The 18,707-nt window shown below is 40.1% G+C and overlaps 1 protein-coding gene across 3 annotated transcripts in view; it reads left to right on the top strand.

The window, feature by feature from the left end:
• LOC121674393 (cadherin-6) overlaps positions 1-18,707 on the top strand; it is a 102,786-nt gene that overhangs the window by 41,147 nt on the left and 42,932 nt on the right. For all 3 annotated transcript variants that reach the window (XM_042048714.1, XM_042048715.1, XM_042048716.1), the window contains exon 2: positions 10,976-11,331. In XM_042048714.1, the coding sequence (XP_041904648.1) occupies positions 11,104-11,331 (228 nt within the window). In that variant the 5' untranslated portion in view covers positions 10,976-11,103. The remainder of the gene's footprint in view (positions 1-10,975; positions 11,332-18,707) is intronic.

Raw genomic sequence — 18,707 nt, 5'->3', positions numbered from 1 at the left:
CTGTATGAACCAAGAGAAAAAAAGGAAAAAATCTGCCATTCAAATTTCCTCAGTATTTCTATTTAAGCAACTCATTAAGGTTTTCCAAAGAACTAGTGACATAAGTGGCATTATTAAATACTTCAGAAGCTATTCAGTCATAAGTAACATTATTCTTTTATACATTTTCATATTCTGAGAAACATAAAATTACTAGCAAAAACATATTAAAAGGCCCTTCTCAAAGAAGAAAGCCACCTCTCAATGAGTGATTTGAAAAGCAAGTATGTGTGTTTCCTATTCATGAAACTTCAAGAGTTTCAGAAACATCACTCACTGTTCACAAAACCTCGGTTAAGTAATGAGTCATCGTGGCTGGAAATATACACTGAAGTGGTAAAGTTTATTGCCTCACCTGAAGTCGCAGGTTGAGTGTAGCTGCTTCTGCCATGCACTTGAACAGTGAATAAATATCATCCTACTGGAAACAGAATGTCCTACTTGTCAAATGGCTAGAACATCCCTGCCAGCATGGCATGGTATTTATTCACCTGAATGAACCACAAGCATGCCTTATTCCCATTTTAGTACTCATTATTCTGTCCTAGTAACTCTGAAGTGACTCAGAAATGGTCAGTCCCTCTCGCCACTGCAGCTGCTTCCTCATGGTAGGCCTCCTGGGGCTGTCCCCGTGGCTATCTCCACCCTCTGCCATCCAGTCTAGCCCTGCTTGAGAAGGTCTCCTAGATCCTTAACAGGATCACAAGTAGGATCAAAAGATCTAAGAAGGGAGGCCAGCCTATCTTCATTAGTTCTCCTCTCTTTTGCTACAGCTTCTTAAGCTGTGTAGTTAATAAGGGTAACATTAAGAAGCTTTTAGAGAATCTAGAGCGTTTTAGTGTAGCCAGTTACTATCACGATCAAAGAAATAACAGACCTTTTCATCAAAAAAGAGACATGACCTCCTAATCTACAGTTCTTTTAATAGCACATTCAAAATGAAATCAGTCTTAATGGGCATCTCTTTATTTGCTAGTTGATTTCTCCTGTTGGAGCATATTTGCACAAGTGGAGTTCATTTGCCCACACTGAGCTGCGCATTGCAGGTATTTCTGAATTGGTAGCACTCTGCACCCATTTCATATTGGTAAATGGCCATGAAAGTCTAAGAGAGATAAGAAAGCTCCTGACAATCAAATGTGAAGTCAAAGTTTAGCTATTTCTATCGTGCCCAGGTTCCAGTACCTTATGTCCCACCTCGTTTGTTTTTGCCTAACTTTGCCTAATTTCAGAGTGGGAAATTAGCATATGTTTCTGTCAAGAAGTCAAGAAAAATGTACTGAGCACTGAGCCTCTAGCAGAGAGGAAAATGCAAGCAGCAGCTGGTGAATAGAAAACTGCTTAAGAAAGACAACTGCTTTGCTCTACCACAGATGAAATGGGGCACACTGGGAACAGGGGTAGCGAGGAGAGTCACTGTAGTGGAGAACTGCAAAACGTAGGCAGAAAAGATTAAGGTCACTAAAAGAAAAAAAAAAAAGAGACAGCAGCCATACCATTTGGGATTGTGGCTATCCTAGAAATGTGAAGTTACAGACAGTTGTAAATAAAAAGTAGAAAAGAATAATCTCTTTTGTACCTAGGAAAAGTGCATATGTTCTAACATGCTTAAATTAGAATTGTGGGAAATCTGCTTACCTGTTTGCCCTCACTTGCTAAAATGGTTCTGTTGTTACAGTATCTGAGTTTCTTCTGAAGGAAATAAATCAGGATTTTAGCAATTAATATCATATTTCACAACAATATACACTGCCCAAAGCACATCCAAAACACTCCTGTCAAAGAATTTTCTTTTACTTGTGTCTGTTATTGAACTGCCTAATTGCTACTGTCAAAAATAGTCAGTCTTTGATGAGAAGATATGCCTGTGCTTATTGAAAAGACACCTTACCTCCTCCTTTCTTTTATTCCTGGCTATGCATGTGGCAGTATCATTATCACTCTACAATACTTGAGGGAGAACTGCAATGCCACTGAAGCATCTGCAAGCCCAGATTTTTCTCCTGTGTTTGGAGAGTATCGCTGACACTTTGGCTTTGAATAATTGCTATTCAGCACAGAAAGGATCTGTTGCCTATGGTTCTGTCTTATTTATGGGAATTTGTGGATAATTTTCCTCAGATGGCATGAAGGTAGATACCTAATAAATGGTAGGCCGAGTGTGCATGGAATAAAGCAAAACAGGGTATCTCCCCTAGAGCAAGAAAAACAGTTTTAAGGGAGAAGCTGACCAGGTTTTTCTTTAATGTGTCCAAAGGTTTTTAGTAGTTTCCTTACCTGATATTGTTGAGTGGTGGCATCCCATACCTTCCTCAGACTGGAGTCTTGTTTAAAATAGCTCTTATTTTTGCTTTACAACAGAAAGCCTAAAATGTCACTGATCACTTCTAAGAGCCTGTCTAGGAGACTTCCAAATTCCAGTGTCTAAACAGAAATATAACAACAGGTATTCAGACCATGTAGCTTTTTCAGTGGGAGACAAAGCACTTTAAATTAGGCACTTGATGGTCACCTAAGAGTCTTTCTATTGTCTGGATAGGGAAGCTAGGCTCCTTTTCAGACAACAAATTTTGATGCGTAGTGTAGACTGAATTTCTTTTTGCCGACATGCCTGTTTTGAAGAGCCTGCTAGTTCTGTATTCTAACATACCTAAACAGATAAATAAAAAGGGTTAGGGGAAAGCACAACCTTATAATTTGATGGTAGCTTATTGCATGTCTGAGAACAACAGTAACTTGGACAACAAGATGACAACACTGCAGACTTCTATCAAGTACTGCAACAAGAAATAAGATTTTCCTACAAGCATTTTCATGGCTTCAGGGTTGCTTTGGGTACTGCTGAAAACTCTGGCTCTAGTTCCATGCACATCTGCTACTCTCTGCCATTAAGGTATTCATCAGGAATAAAAAATATGCATATCAGATATGCATAGCAGTAGGAGCACTACTGATTTCAACTACTAAACGTAGTTGATTGCTTGGCTGTTTTAGTCTTCTCTCTGTCAAGGAACAACTTAATATAATTTACAGTATTAGTCTGTATTATCTGCTAGTCACATACCTGTCCCTGGTTTAGATTAGAAAGCAGCATTAGCAGGGTGCTTCCTGCTGCAGGGGGACATTGAAATGCTGTGGAGGCCTGTCCCCACATCACCTGGAAAAGGCAGAAGAAGCTGGAAGCATTTTGCAAGACCAGCTCCTGCTCCCTGTTAGTGCCACACAAAGGTAGCTCACAAAGAGGACAGGATCAGCTAGAGCTGTGTCTGTCCTTCCTCTCCCATATCACTCCTTGCAGAGGTGACCAGCCTGTGGTACCTGCGTAACGTCGCTGCTCTTGCCTTCACACCCAGAGAACGTCAGATCCTTCTCCAGGTGCTCCAGCTACAGTGTCCACATATCCTCCAGCTCACACCAATGTCCAGCCAGTACATGCAGCAAAGGTGCTTGTGGTGCTTAAAGCACAGGTAGGATGACTTGGACTTCCATCAGAAAGGAAGAATAATATCCTGGTGATTAGAATACTGCTGTATGCCTCAAGAATCTAGGTCCAGGTTCCAGCCCTTCCATAGATATTCTTGAATGACCACAGAAATGTCACTTAATGCAGCCATACAGTGAAAACAAGATTTCCTTTTCTGTGTCGTTCCTCTGTCTTGTGTGTTGAGACTGTTTTTGCACAGTGGATGAAAGATACACGCCCAGTGTGGCTAACTACAGAGACTGAGATGGGGCATCTCTGGAACAGTATGACATTAAGGCTCTTTTCAAATGCCAAGTGATAAAAAAATCAAAATCTCTGAGAACAGACAAATATCATCATCAGTTCACTCACCAGCTATTGAATAAATCCATACAGTCATCTTTTGCCATGGCCATTCACGAATCAAAGAAGGAGATACATTTCTCACTTTCCCTCTTTTGTCAGTGTGTGCTTTTGTGAGGCCTGGTGCTCTCACTAGGTCCACTAGGATTAAATCAGTTGTATTGTACAAAACCACCATGTTAATAGTCCCCAGTGCAGGATGGAGGTAGTAGTTATCTTAGTATTTCTGCTGCATTTAGTTATTTTTATAGTTCTGCACCTTTTTTTTCCTGCTGAGAGAACTGAATAAAAAAATGACTTTGAAAGACATTATAATCAACGGCTGCTGGCTGCAATTACATTGTGTACTTGATGTCTTCATAAAGTACCTCTAGTTTAAACCCACAAATCTTTCAGTTTGAATTCTCTCTTGGCTCTGTTCTGTTTTGTTATTTCAGTGGTGTATTTACAGGAATGATCGCTAGAGTATATGGGTTTATATAACAAAGAGATAAAAAAAAAAAGCTATCAGAAGATTAAAATTTCATCAGCTATCTTTGCACTGGAAAAGTGACATTTTGTTCCATTTATGACTGATATTTACAAAGGCAAGCCTCATGGACAATAAAGAAAAAAAGCATTTGGGTTTCAGTGCTGTAAAAGCTTATTCACACTTGAGAAAATTATTAGATGGAGACTTTCAGATTTAAATGGTCATAAGAGAGACATAATTGTAAAGTGAGCTCAAACTCAACAACTGTGTTTTAAGTCCAAGTCAATTATGGACAAGTCTGCAGTGTTACAGCTTCTGAGCACATGAAACTCAGCTATTACTGAAAATACCCAGCAAGAAATTCTTTGCTATATATGAAAATGTACTAATATGATTTATTAAAATATATTAATATGACACTGAAAAGAAGTGAATATGCTAAATTTGGAAGCTTCTATTTTTTGAAGTTAGATGGAATACTTTTTTTTTTTCTTTGTGCAACTAATGTCACTTTAACCTTTCCCCCTCCATGGTAAGAAAGTAATTTTTTTGCAGATTTTCCTTAAAGACTTAATCATTTCCCTGCAGTCTTGCCTCCAGGCTAGAGGAATCACATCCTCCACGTTAGAGAGGACGGCCCCAAGGACACCCTAGGGTCCTGGCTTCTCTGACTCAAATTCTCCTAGGGACTTGTGAATTGCTCCTTTGGCTTGGCTTTGCAATAAGGTAAAATCCAAACAACAGATGACCAGATCCTTACCTAGAATGTCTCATTCCATACCACAGACTCTCATATCTGAGACAGTAAATGCAGAAGTCACTACTTAGCCATTTTTCTCCTCCCCTATTAAGGCTTTCCTCACCTTTGGTTCCTCAGGCTTTGACAAAGATGTTGATGTGTTCCCCTCTTGCAGACCTGACAGATTTAACACTAGCACGTGACGGTTGAGCCAGGGGAGAGTCCTCCTAGCAAGGACTGAGTAGAGAGAGTTCCTCTTGCTGCAGGGTCTTGCTGGGGGACTAGAAAGTGACTCTCCTGCATAGGGAAGCTGTGAATCCAGAGCCTGCAGTCCGGTTACTGTCACTGCTAGTTGGCTCTGTAGAATTGTTTGGGATTTAAGCAGGCTCAGTTTGCCTGACAGACTTAACTGGTGCTGGCTGGGTAAGCATCTAGAAAATGTCAGAATACTGTCAATGCGTTCCCACATCATCTACAAAATTAAATATAAATTAGAGCTTCCAGGGTAGAACCCTCCTTTTCCTCCAAAGATACTGGTGGTAAACACTTCATACAATGATGAAGCCAGGGACTAGTTTGTATCTTTCCACCAAGAACTCTGAATTAGAACTGTTTCGGGGGCAGTAAAGGCACGTATACTTGTGCATTCATAGTGTAATCTGCTAGAATGAGAGAGTAGGGTCTATTCTCTGTCTTGGTGCATCTTTCTCTAAGAACCTAAGTGTCGCGTTCCACTGTGGGGAACTGCGGAGAGTTCTTTTAAAAATTGATGGGAACGAAATTAAGCCTAACGGGGCGAACCTTGTATCTGAGAACCGTTTATTGATAACAAGAACAGAAAGTAAAAGGACTTGCCCAAACGAAAGAGGGCTAGAAGAGACAAGAAAGGAAAACGGGAAAAGAATGGGGGAGAGGAGAGCGAGAGCGAGAAACAGGGCGTTAGCAGCAGCCCGGCAGGGCAGTGCTGGCGGTGTCCCGAAGGGGCTGTGCCGCGGCCGGGCCGGCTCTGGCCGAGCCTGCGCGGCTCCCGGCGGGCTGCTGAGAACTCCTGGCTGCCTCCTGCAAGTGGCCGGTGTACGCTCCCTCACCCCACATGCCTCTGACGACCCTGACAGCCAGAGTTGAGGCAAACTAAAATGGCTGAATTCAAACTAAAGTGGCTTCTCACACCAAGCAAACTCCATAAGGATTGATGCAATTTGTTGTGTTACAGAAATAATAAATAAATAAATAGTCACACCTCAAGCTCCAAAACATTTCCCGTGCTCAGTTTCCTATATATTATGCCAAAGCGTATATTAACTTTCACTTCCTCATTCAGTTGCTGTGTGAGAATAGCAGTGCATTATCAGTTCTTCAAAACACAATTGATGTTCATTCCAGTTTACTAATGGACCTTAATCCAAATCTGCAAAGCTTTGTATCCAATGCTCAAACAATGAAACTGTACCTCTCTGACTAGAGAATAAAGGATCTATTAAACTGGCACTTTGTTTGAGTAAAGGTTGTATCAGAAACTTTAGAGACACCGATGGTTGCTAGCCTATTTAGAAGCTATTTAAAATCTAATTATCAGCAGCCCATAACATCCAGGATGTATGAATTCATAAAGAAACATAATTGTTTCTGTAAAAAGCATAAGAGTCCAGAGTCTAGTCTGCTTTATAAAGCATATTCCTTTGAGAGTCTGCCGATGGAGTGAGTACTGTGGGGCTGAACAGAAAGGAATGAAGAAAATCGCTTTTCCCTCTCCTTGCTGATGCCTCTCAGGCTCTTTTCTAGTCTGGTTTATTCAACAACCAGCTGGGAAGAGCATTACAACCCACAGTGCTGAGCAGGAACAGAGCTGGAACCTCTTTGGGGCTCCTCATGTCAAGAATCTATACCTGATGCCTGTCACTGTGCCAGAAAGGCATCTCCAGGGCAGGGCTCCCTCATTCATAGGAGTGACTCCAATGGATGCATTTCTTTTTTGATTTATGGTTGAAATACTTGGATATTGCTCTGGAAGGATGTAAATTTGCACTGAGTTCTCACATTAAGACATTACATTAATGAAGTATTGGAGGAGAGGGTGAATATGACTATGACTACTATCGCCTGGGGGAAGTAATTTTGAAGTTGATACTCAGTGATTAAGCAATTGTCTGAGCTGTTAATCCTTCAAAGAGGCATGGACATAAACTTTAGATCTGCAACTCATCACAGTGAAGAAAGTTCTGTAGCTGCAAGTTACATTGCTTTTATGTTAACAGTGATCATAGCTAAAGTTAGACTGGGATTTTTTTTTAAGTCTGGATGTGCACATTTCTTCTTTTCTCGTAAAAAGCCAAGATTTGCTATATATTTGAGCTGACAGAGCTAAGCCAGTTGTCTGAGGCTGTTGTACACTAAAATTGTTTTTCACTCTTGACAGTTGATTAACACAGCAAGTTCCCCAGCCAGCTGACCAGCTGATGTTTGAGAGAAATGCCATGTTTAAAGTGCCTCCTTTTACCTGTCTTTGTGCAATGTGAAGAAAACAAATTTTAGCTCCCATCCCCAGGTCCCATCAGTTATATTTGCACATCTACCCTTAAAGAATCTCCCTGGTAAATGACTTGTTTTCAAAATAAAGAGAGATTGCAGAGACCTCCCTGGAGCATGAGACACTGGGACTGGAGCACAAAATGGCATTTAAGAGCCACAAGAGCTCGCTCTACTAAATCCTCAGCTCAGAGTGTAGTGCTCTGTCCTTTTTATTCACTCAACTGAATTTATCACTATGCCCCATGAAAGAGTAATCAGCACCCATAGGGCAGAGACACCGTGGGTTCAGTTGGTACTTACCCCGATTGCACGCTTGAGCCAGGGTCTGTAAAGGTGTGTCTCCTTTCTTGCCACTCACAGGGAAGCTGCTGGGGCTTAGCTGCTCTGCTGCATCATGCAGGCTATGCAGTCAAGAAGGACGTTACAGGATCATGCCCTTATTTCAGCATTTTGGACACATCTCTGCAGGGAAGAGTAAAAGGCTGTATTTCACAGCTATGATATCATTCTTGTAAGCTATAATTCAGCATGAGCCACTATAAAACCTTTCCCATGACATCAGAGCTGTGAAATATAGCTGACTTCAACTGCAGAAAATTCCCCCACAGGAATAATTGTTTCCTGGCAATTGGCGTTTGAAGGACTGATCCTTTAAAAGGCTGGCACAAATCCCGTCTAGGTAATGCTGCTCCAGGCAGCATTTCTCAGGAAATGTTAAGTGCAGGAGCAGAGGTATGGAGCCCCACCACAGGATCTGGCCATAAGGGTGGTGGGATGAGCGCTAGAGGAGCCTGTCAGGTGATGATTTTCACTCACTTATGCCTCAAAAATCCAGACCTTACTAATAGCAAAGTTGTAGGTTTGCTCACTCCCTACCTCAGACCCTGCCTGCCCGGTAAGGTAAGACACATGTACCCAGCCAGAACCACTGTCTAATCCATCTTTCCATATCTGCCCTCCAAACACAGATCATCCTGATGATACATGCATCTTGATACATGGTAGATCACTGGGTCTGCCCCTACTTGGGGCAGTACTTATCTCCCCTGGGCAGGCCCCAGTCTCTCCCCAAAGCAACCTGGCAAGAAAATGGAAGTCAAAATGTTGTATGAGACGTAATTTTCTCTTCCATATCACATGAAGGAAGATGTCCACTTGAATACAGTCCAATGAGAGGCAGGGTTAGAATGGATGTTGGCAGAGTGATAAAGGACAAGACCCTACACAGATTGGAAGGGTACAGGAGGAGGAGAAGAGAGACTATAGGTATGGAGAAAGTTAAAGCCACCTCATCTCTCCCTGTCCTGGTGCCTGAATCTGCTGAACCTGCTGCCTGTGCCCTGCTGTAGCAACCTGCACGCTAGTTTGCCACTGTTCCATCAGTTGCAATTGAGCTTAGTCATGCCAGCTTTTCCTGTTCCTCCTCTGGGAAGGCCTTGTTGTGAGCAGCAGCTCTGTTCTTGCTGTTCTGTCTCTGTGTGTATAGATACGTGTATGTGTGAATACACCCAGGGTCTGTGTCTCTCACAACACTCAAAGCTGTGTGTGGACACAACTCCCATGACCTGCAGGACAGAGTTGTCTTTTCCTATAGAAAGCTCCCTGGCTAACAGGAGGTAACTACAAATCTTCCCTCTTCTCCAGAAGAAAGTAAACTGCTTCAGAATTAATTGTACTATTTACATTCTTCCTCTTAAGGCTAAAAATCTTTTTCCTTCTCACACAGATGTTACCTCTTAACGGAATTTTACCTTTTGAAGCAGTAAAATAATATTGTTTGAACAGTCCTGTTCCATTACCTACTACTCATATAAAAGCTAAGTGGTATTTCTTTATAGAAAATGATTTATTAACAGGAACTCTGAGAGACTTAGGGTTATTTTATACAATTTATTACCAAGAACAACGACAGCCGGAAGAGTAGCTAACCCGAGGGATTGTAGGTACTGTAACTCCTTCAGCATAGCTCAAGGGCTAAATTCTGTCTAATGTACGCCTTTAAATAGGTAAACACATAATAAAGGAGAAAAAATGGTCGTTGATATAGAATATGATCCAAGTAGTGTTGCGTGAAATGCAGTGAAACAAACAAACAAAAATTTTCTCTTCCATTTTGTATAGTCAGATTGTCATTCCACAGTCTTTCTTTACAAATACTGAGAGATGCTGTATTGAATTTTGAGCTGGTTCAGAATGATTTATTGGGTTTTGATCAGAATACTGAAAAAAAACCCCAAAACTTTTTTTCAAAGAGCATCAATGAGAAAGCAAATGAAAGTTAATCACATTATCCTTATCTGAGATTATAGATCTGTTTGAACTAAAAATATAATGAAGTGTTTACAACAAAAACATATGTTGTGGAATGTTTCTGTCAACTAATTCTGATTTCTTCACATTATAAAATGTTCCAAAGCTGTTCATTAGGCATTCTGTATGACTGGTTACCTGAGACATATAGTATATTTTCTTCCTTCTGAATAGAAGCTTTCAGCTTTTTTAAAAACAGAAGAACCGTCAACACTACAGTGAGGTACTGTATCTGTAGCTTTTTGCATGTTGAAAATTACGCAGTATTCAAAGATAGAGATCATTTTCATAATTATTTTGTAGGTGCACCAATATTTTATATTAATAATAGTAGGAAGAAGTAGCTAGTAAAAACCCACAGGTAGCAATGTACTAGCTGGGGTTTGTTTTCTATTTTTAGAACTTATTAGTGAGACAATGTGCTTATATAACTATGTATGTAAAGATTCAAAACTCAGTACAAAACTCTGGCAGCAGATAATAAGAAAACCAAGGTGTCCATTTCGTATGCCATAGCAAGCAGGTCTGTTATGTATGAGATAATGACAAGTACACACATTTATTTCTCTAACCTGTTAAGCCAGGCCTTTCTAAATGAAGTCAAAGGCAAAACTCCTTCAATGTGAGAAGAAAATCCTGGAGTTAAGTCCAGTCTCTTCAGTCCATAACTATAGCAACAGAATGCATCCTGGGAAGACAGTGTGCAGTTTTGCTAGCATTTCTTTAATGCAATAAGGTAACCTCATCAAGATCCCCAATCAGAAAGGAATCAGTTACATCCCAAAGTTCAGGCAGTAAAAAGAGAAATATCTGGCTTGCCTTTATTGATGAAGGGAAGTAAATGGAGTTAAAGGGGAGCCACACATACCCTAAATCCAAACATCATGACTCCTTCTGCCTACTCAGATCATTTGAAGGACCATTTGCGACATTTTGATTCAGAAACAGCCCAGGTTTTCAACAATCATTACTACTCGTCTGCTTTGTGGACTTACTTGCTGCGGTGATGACACTTAAGTACCTTTGGAAATGCTAAAAAAGTCGTTATTTTTCTTTTCAGAGTTCCTTTGAGACTGCAAAGACTATTCAAAGAAGGAGGACGGCATGAGATTGGATTCAGTGCAGTAAAGTAGGTTAGTTTGAGGACAAGACAAAAAATCATTATTTAGACCATCTTGTGTTGCCGTGATGAGAACTTACCATTGCTTCTGGCTGCTGTTTTGGGCTGGTCAGCCCCACCAAAGTTTCTTAACTCCGTTATCCAAGAGGACTAGTGGCTTTCCAGAAAAGGAAAAGGTTTTGGTGTTGTCCGGAAACAGCAGGCAAGACCTCCATCGTTCCAAAAGGAGCTGGATGTGGAATCAGTTCTTTTTATTGGAGGAATACACAGGAACTGACTACCAGTATGTTGGCAAGGTAAGTTTCTTTCATATGCATCTAAGTTTTGATTTTAGAAGCACTGGAAAGCCAGCAGTAGCAAGTAGGGAAGAACAGTGCCTGCCACAACTTCTAGTTCGTGTTCCTGTTTGCCCAGCTTCTGCTGAGGAGTAATTCAGCGGAAAGGTTAGTACGTTTCAACTTCAAATTGTCATCAACAAGAAGTTCTTCATTTAACCAGGAAGTCCCATGGCAAATCATTGGCAATTCTGTTAAAGATTTTCCAATTTATTTTGTGTCTGGAAATAATGCAGCTTAATTATAGGCCAGATTTTTAGCTTCAAAATGGAATATGTGTTTTCCCTCATGCTCATTAATTTTGCTACAGTCAAACTACATAAACCAGAAGAGGTTTAGGTATAAGTTAGGATTCACAGTACCTGAATTTTTGGTTAGGATGGTCTCTACCCAGCAAAAGGCAATTATTTCCATTTTTATTCCCCACTGCACACAACAATGATGCAGCCATTTTCTGAGGAGGTTTCGTGGTGCCACTGAGGACTGCGTGACGTGACTTTCACACCACCAGCCATGCTCCTACAAAGCCTGGTTGAAGCACACTCTGCCTATATACTAAGAGGCACCAGGCAGCTGAAGACTTCTAATCTCAAAGCATGCTGACAGTTGGGAAAGGGTTCAAAAAAAGTTTAAAAAAGAAAAGTCACAGCTTAACTCTGAGAACAACATCCGCCTCCCTGAGCAGCAGACCCCCATGTAGGTAACAACCATTATGTGAGCTGTAGAGCTAATGCATCTGTGTTAAGAGCCTAAAGAGAGTCTATACTGCCCAAGGTGGCATAGTCTGTAGGAATATGTCTTGCAGAACACAGAAATTGTGCTATTGATGATGACATTCAAAGCAGAAACAATACAGCTTAGTTTTCCAAACTAAAATGGGGTTGTGTCTGATCCTAGTTTGATCTCTCAAGCCTTTTAGCAAAGGTTGCAGATCACAGTGGTTTGACATTTTATCTCCCTCTGCAAGCTTCTGAGCATTCCCATGAGAGATGGTGGCTGCTTTTCTTTCCTGCCAGTCAGCTGTCAGTCAAAGTTGGATGTGACACTCCTTTCCTGCTAAATGGCTGCAAGGCATGATTCAAATGAAGAGCTACTCAGAGCTGGTGTAATACTCATAGAACTCCAGCCAGGATAATCAGCATTCATGAAAGGAACCACTGAGCCCAATCTACAGGAAAAGGCCAAAGGCAGAGAGTCCTCAGAGAGGAGAATTAGAGAAGGAAGATAAGAGGGTAAGAAAAAAAAAAAAAAGAGTAAGAGAAAAGAACTAGAAAGACAGAGGTGGAAGGAATGGAAGCTTTACAAAGAGGAATCAAGATGGAAAGGAGGGGGAAATGATACTAAATGGGAGTAGAGGATAAGAGCTGGGAGAAAGTTTCCCTAAAGAGAGCAAAAACAAAAACAGAAGATGAGACAGTGAAGGAAAAAAACCAACAGGTATGAAACATGGAGTCAAGGAAAAAAAAAAAGGCAACAAATTGAAAGACAACAGTCCTCCACACACCCACACACTCTTGTGTTTCACAGTCTGCCGAGGGTGGCCAGGGTATTGGGGATCTTTTAGTTCAGAGATAGTTTGTGGTCCTGAGATGAGTCCTACAGTCTCTCATTTTCACTGGGAATTTTGACATTAAACCTGCTCAGCCCCACATTCTTTCCACTGCAGAATTAGAGTACAAGCTATTGACTTCAGAGGGACTGATGGGGAAGTGAATATTCCTGCAGGATAAGTTTGCTGAGACACAGTTAAAAAATGGTCTAGTTGGGCCAGAAAACCAAGACAGTTTCAACAGGAGTCGAGAGAGAGAAAAAAATGTACGTTATTTTTAAAAGTTGTTGTTCCGCCTATTTGTACTTTATTACACTTTCTGTTGTAAAGCACAGAAAGAACACATAATGTATAAATGTCATTGATTCTGTGTTCCTAAGCCGTTCACAAGTGGCCTTTCACACATCTTTCAAATGCCAGAACTGCTCACACTCTTGTAACTGAACAATTAGCCAAGAGGCATGGAAGAGAAGCCTTTTATTATTAAAGTTGAAGATTGGTGTGAGGGGAAATGATAGAAACATCTAAATGTCTCCAAATTGAGGTAACCAGGCAATTTAACTGAGCAATTAAACTTGATTGATGTGGGCAAATGAGGATAATGATCATTTTTATCAAGCTTTTTTTTTTTTTTCCTCAGAGGACTAAATGTTAACCTTAAATATGGACTTAAAAATGCTAGGAATATAAAAAAAGAAATGTGAACAACAAAATCTTTTAAAACAATAGCAATATATGTATATAAAGGGGAATTGTGCTTATTCCTTACTGTATAAACAGGCAGACATGAATCTTCTGGGGTTTTTTGTGTTCAGTGGTTAAAGCTAGTGGGCATTAACATCATAACTATTAAAAATAAAAAGATTCTATATAAGCTACAAAAAAAAATCTTTTACTCATGCTAGTTTCACTTTTTTCTTTTCATTTTTTTAGCATCTGTTTAATCCAAATATCTACATCAAAATATGAGATTTAAGAAGTCCGTTGTGAAAGATTCTAAAAAACAGTGCTATTTCTATGAGATACCCAAATTACAGTTGTAAAATTCTGTAACTGTTTATAGTACAAAAAACATATTTGCATCATAGTAGTTTTAGAGAGTAGGGAAAAAACAGTGAAAGGGAATGGATTCAGGTTTGAGATAATAAAAAAGAAAGACAATCTCTCTGAAAACAGAGCTCAAGGCAGTACTGAAGACAATGCTGCAGCATCATCTGAGTCACAGACCAGGGCACTGTCGTTCTCCATACCCTGTATGCTCTTTATTCATTGAACCCAGAGCTTTCTGTCCTTTAAGAGTTAGTTGTCCAAGCACATATGAAACTCTTTTTTTGGTAGCCATGGGTACTGTCAGCTATTAAAAAGTGCTCCCCAGTTTTGTATGCTGCACACTTCATTGTCAGCCCAAACATGCAACTGTGTCTCACTGGACAAGGATGTGCAGCTGCCAGGGAGACACTCACAGTGTTACAAATACAAGTTTATGTTTGCTGACACCAGATCGATCGCTTTATTATCCATCCTTGTATTCCTCAATTTCATTCCTGTATATTTGTGAAATAAAGTCTTTTTTAAAAGAGTTGGAATTCATGCCTCCAGTCACTAGTCTCAGACCCAATAATAAGGAACTTGAAGAAAAGTTCTAGACCGGAATTATTCATTGCACTGCTGAATAACTTGTGAACTATAGCTATGCATTGAAGTGTGACTGATGGACATAGTGACATTTTAACCTGAAGATATCTTTTCTTCTGGTTCAGAAATTATAGCACTTGGCAGGGACTCAATCCAAAAATAAAATACAGGAATTACATGAGCATCAAAGTAGAGAAGCGTCTAGCACTACTACCTAGCCAAAATTTGCAACATCTGGGTTAGGTTTTAAATGAGATCTAGTTGTACCAGTGACTGCTTAGTGCAATTTTAAAGGGCTGAGGTGAATACATCTTTAAATCACAGGTAAACAATGAAGTAGTAGTGCAGCTGCATATAAAAAAATACACTGTGTTTTCTAGATATTTTCAGATATTCAAGGAGTAAAAAAAAAATGAAAAATTCTGCCCTGTTCCAAGATTATACTCACAGCTATAGTTACTATTTGTATACACTTGACAGCTTTGACATGACTGTCCCACTGGCTATGTAAAATCCATGTACTGGCATCCATCACTGAGTTTAGAGCACAAACCTAGAATCATTGTTACATAAAGGGATAGGATTCCATTTTCTTTAGGACTAAAGAAAGATCTGAACAAGTCTTAAATCTTACTCATTAACCCAGGAACAGCTTCTGGCAGTCTGCAATGGAAAGGACCAACTTGCTTTCCTGGTAACAACAGGCACAACTGTGGAATGGTTTGTAACACTCTGTCTGTCTGGCACTAAAAGGAAACTTCCAGACATACTTTTCATTTTTGCTGCGTCTTATTGATGTTCATATAGTTCAAGCAGTATGCTCGCCTGGGAGCTATCTGATGTTACTACCTGTACAACCCATCATAAACAATCAGCCTCTGCTGACAATTCCATTTTTCAAGGAAGATAAAGTCAAACGCCTGCTGGTATGTGGCTTGGCAAAGCAAAAAGGATACTGTGTTACTGTAGGCAAAACCAGAATCTTTTTGTTTGGTGTTGAAAGAACCACTTGGAAAGATAAATTTCCCTCTGTCAAGGAATGGTTTAAGGTACTGTTGACCGTGCTTTGAGGAGGGGATGAACTAAATGTTACCACAGTATAGTTTCAGCAGTGTTTTCTTTCTTTTGTCTGATTTTACTTCTGGCTACAACTATTCTGAAGGCAAGCACAGCAGTGTATTTCAGCAGAAGCAAATAAAACAAAAGGCAGAATCCCTCCAAGTCATTGCAAGTAGGGGGACTAAGCAATGTACTGAGGCAAAATTATCTGGCTGTGAGCACACACGAGGGGCTATTTAAAGAAAGAAAATTACTGTCATGTAATACAGTCCATGCCTTTTCAGCATTTTAGGAGGTAATGAGTAACATTACTCCAATGCTTAAAAGGTATCGTATCTTAATTGTATGGCATGATAACTAGCAAGAGAAATCTTCCCTTTCAGCTTTTAGTGCACTAGTGTTCTGCGCTTACCTTTAAAATTTTTCTTTCCCAAAAAAAACAAAATGTGAAAAGTCAAACTAAAATGACTCCCCCATCTGCACTTTTAACATCCTTTATGCAGCTTTACTGGCAGACACTTGCTCAGTATTTGTTTTCCTTGCCTTGTAACTTGCACTATGATATATGCCTAATGCCTTCAGTTTCCTGTTCCAAGTACAGTGGCTATTCGGCATTTTTGCAAAGCCTAAAGTTAAAAGTTACCCTTGTATGTTCTGTTTATTCAGAGAGTATCTCAAAGCAATTTTCCATTCATTTTTGATGATCAGAATAGCCTCTCTCAGGGTCTACATTTTGCATTCTGCATCCAGAAGAACTGTAAGCATTAAGACCAGCCTTTTACATGTGACAAAACTTATGTACAGGGAGGTTAAGCGTCCTTCTGCACAGCTAAATAAAGTCAGAAATTTCAAAACAGAGATTGAAAACAAAAAAAAAATCAAGAGTTCCTAGCCCCTTCCCCGCCTCCCCAATTTATATAATTAGGTCACCTGCCTCACACGTCAATAGACTGAGTACTTGTCATTCTCTTAAAAAGTAGAACAAATGCTGTGGCACATCTGCGCTTCCATTATTCCTCATCCATCAGTCATATTTTATGTTCCACCACTTGACTTTCCCAAGTGCCCTTCATTTCTATATTGAATTGCACACACATACACACACTTGTCTTATATTCCTCTTCGAAAGATTTACTGGTGCTGATAGAAGTTCTCTGTACTGCCGGTCTCTGCGGAATAGAGATAACTCCGTAATGAGGGACAGTTGAGAGGTTAGAGGCCCAGGGTGACAATCCAGAAACAGCTTGCGGGTTTTAAACCATCATATGGGGGCTAAGAAAGGAGATAATGAACAATGGGTGGGATGGGCAAGGATGTTATTCAGAAAATGAAAAGGCAGGAAATACAGCATGGTTAATGTTTACGATCATCATAATTGTGAATCTACTTGGCATCATCCTTGCATCCAAATATATTACACAACATAAGAGCCTTGCAACCATCTGTTTCAAACAAACCCCATTTCCTACATGATGGCACATGATGGTACTTACAGTGTAACGATACATAACCTCCTCCCCTACTTCCCATTCCACCTACAAAGCAAGCAAATCCTGGGACCCTCAAGGCAATAGTTCTGTTAATTCTTATTTTTCACTTTTGTGTCCCAAACAAAACGATTTTATTTTCCTCATGCTAATTACCCACTCATACTAGTGCTTACATTTTGGATCACATCTTTCCACAGATTATCCTGTTCTACTCTTGTTAGCAGTCTGCACATAGTCCTGAATTGTGTGTCCCTAGACTTCTAGCTATAGAAAAACAGCTGAACATATTAATCTTCCTCTCTAGAGAGAGACTACATGTGAAGTTCATGCTTTATTATGGAGTATTTAGATCGCTGTTCTCTGGAGCTGCAATTATTATTTTCTTATTTGTTTTTGTAACACAGTAGCATTCTCACTATGAAGCTCCAACATCATGAATGTAAATTTTGAAGGCTAGCGATAGCTAAAAAATAAAATGCCTCTTTCAGGCTTAAGACAGCCGTTGTTACTTCACCATTTGTTGTTCACAGTTGGCTTACCAAATATAGTAAACCATAAAGCTTAGAGAAATCTCTTTATTAAATTCAACATATTGTCTGTGCCTCCCTTTTCTTTTGCTGCCATTTCCCTCACTGGTGAGCATCGGTTCACAGTGGGGCAGCAGTGGGTTGAGAGCTGTGGCTAGTCAGTGTAACATTTCAAAACACAAACTGAAAATGTGTGGTGATGTGAATGCCTACTGTCGATCCATATGCGCTAATGCAGACTGTGGCTTGCTTTCACCATTAATGGGGTGAAAGAAACCTCAACATGCACTTGCAAGTACTTCAGGATGCAGTGAAGCTTGTAGTTATCATGAAAGTCTGAGGTGGCAGATGAAGGAAAGAATTGCCCTCTAGAAGGAAAAGAAAAGGAAAAAATATCAGTCCTTTCTCTCTTGTCTTCTAATTTCATTAAAAAAAACCCACCCCAAAACAGCAAAACAAAGGTTGTAAAGAAATAAAATACTGAGTGAGCTGCTAGATGTAAAAAACTTACATTAATGGAGAAGGGGGAAACATTAGCAAATGTTTATGTTAGAACTATAATTCCAACTGTTTTCTTTACAGAGCTGTTTATTTTGGAGTCGTATCATTTGATAAAGTCCCTCTATCCCCAGCTTTCTTATGCTATGTGGTACAGGGCAGGGCTCCTGGAGAGCTCTGCTGAAGTGGCCTCTCTGTATAGGAATATTGTCCCTTTGGCATTTTTTCATACTTTGTCTCTTTGTGAAACATCAAGTGGTGTTTCACATTCGATGTCTGCTGGAACAAAGAAGGTTTTAATGTGTTGCTCAGGCTCACATAATGATCATTCAGTCATCTTCAGCATATTTGTCATCTCTGCTCGTTCTATATCTTCATGTTGGAAGGCGACATCAAGTTCAGTCAAGTCATTTGCATACCTTTTGTGTTTGGCATCATCTTATCATTAATGAAAGGTCAAGTTCCCCCCAAAAGACAGAACCAAACAACATAGCTGTACTTTTGGCTCTATGACATACTTCCTTGTACCTAGCAGCCCTTGCAGTCAAGCTGATCGGGGCACTGGCAGAGGATTTAAAG

Source organism: Corvus kubaryi, unplaced genomic scaffold (assembly GCF_017639235.1).
Source record: "Corvus kubaryi isolate FWS band 111438036 unplaced genomic scaffold, C.kubaryi_AGA036_p1.0 68, whole genome shotgun sequence".
NCBI classification, from domain to species: Eukaryota; Metazoa; Chordata; class Aves; order Passeriformes; family Corvidae; genus Corvus; species Corvus kubaryi.
Note: the sequence above shows the minus strand (reverse complement) of the source record. Positions and strands in the feature narration are given on the sequence as shown.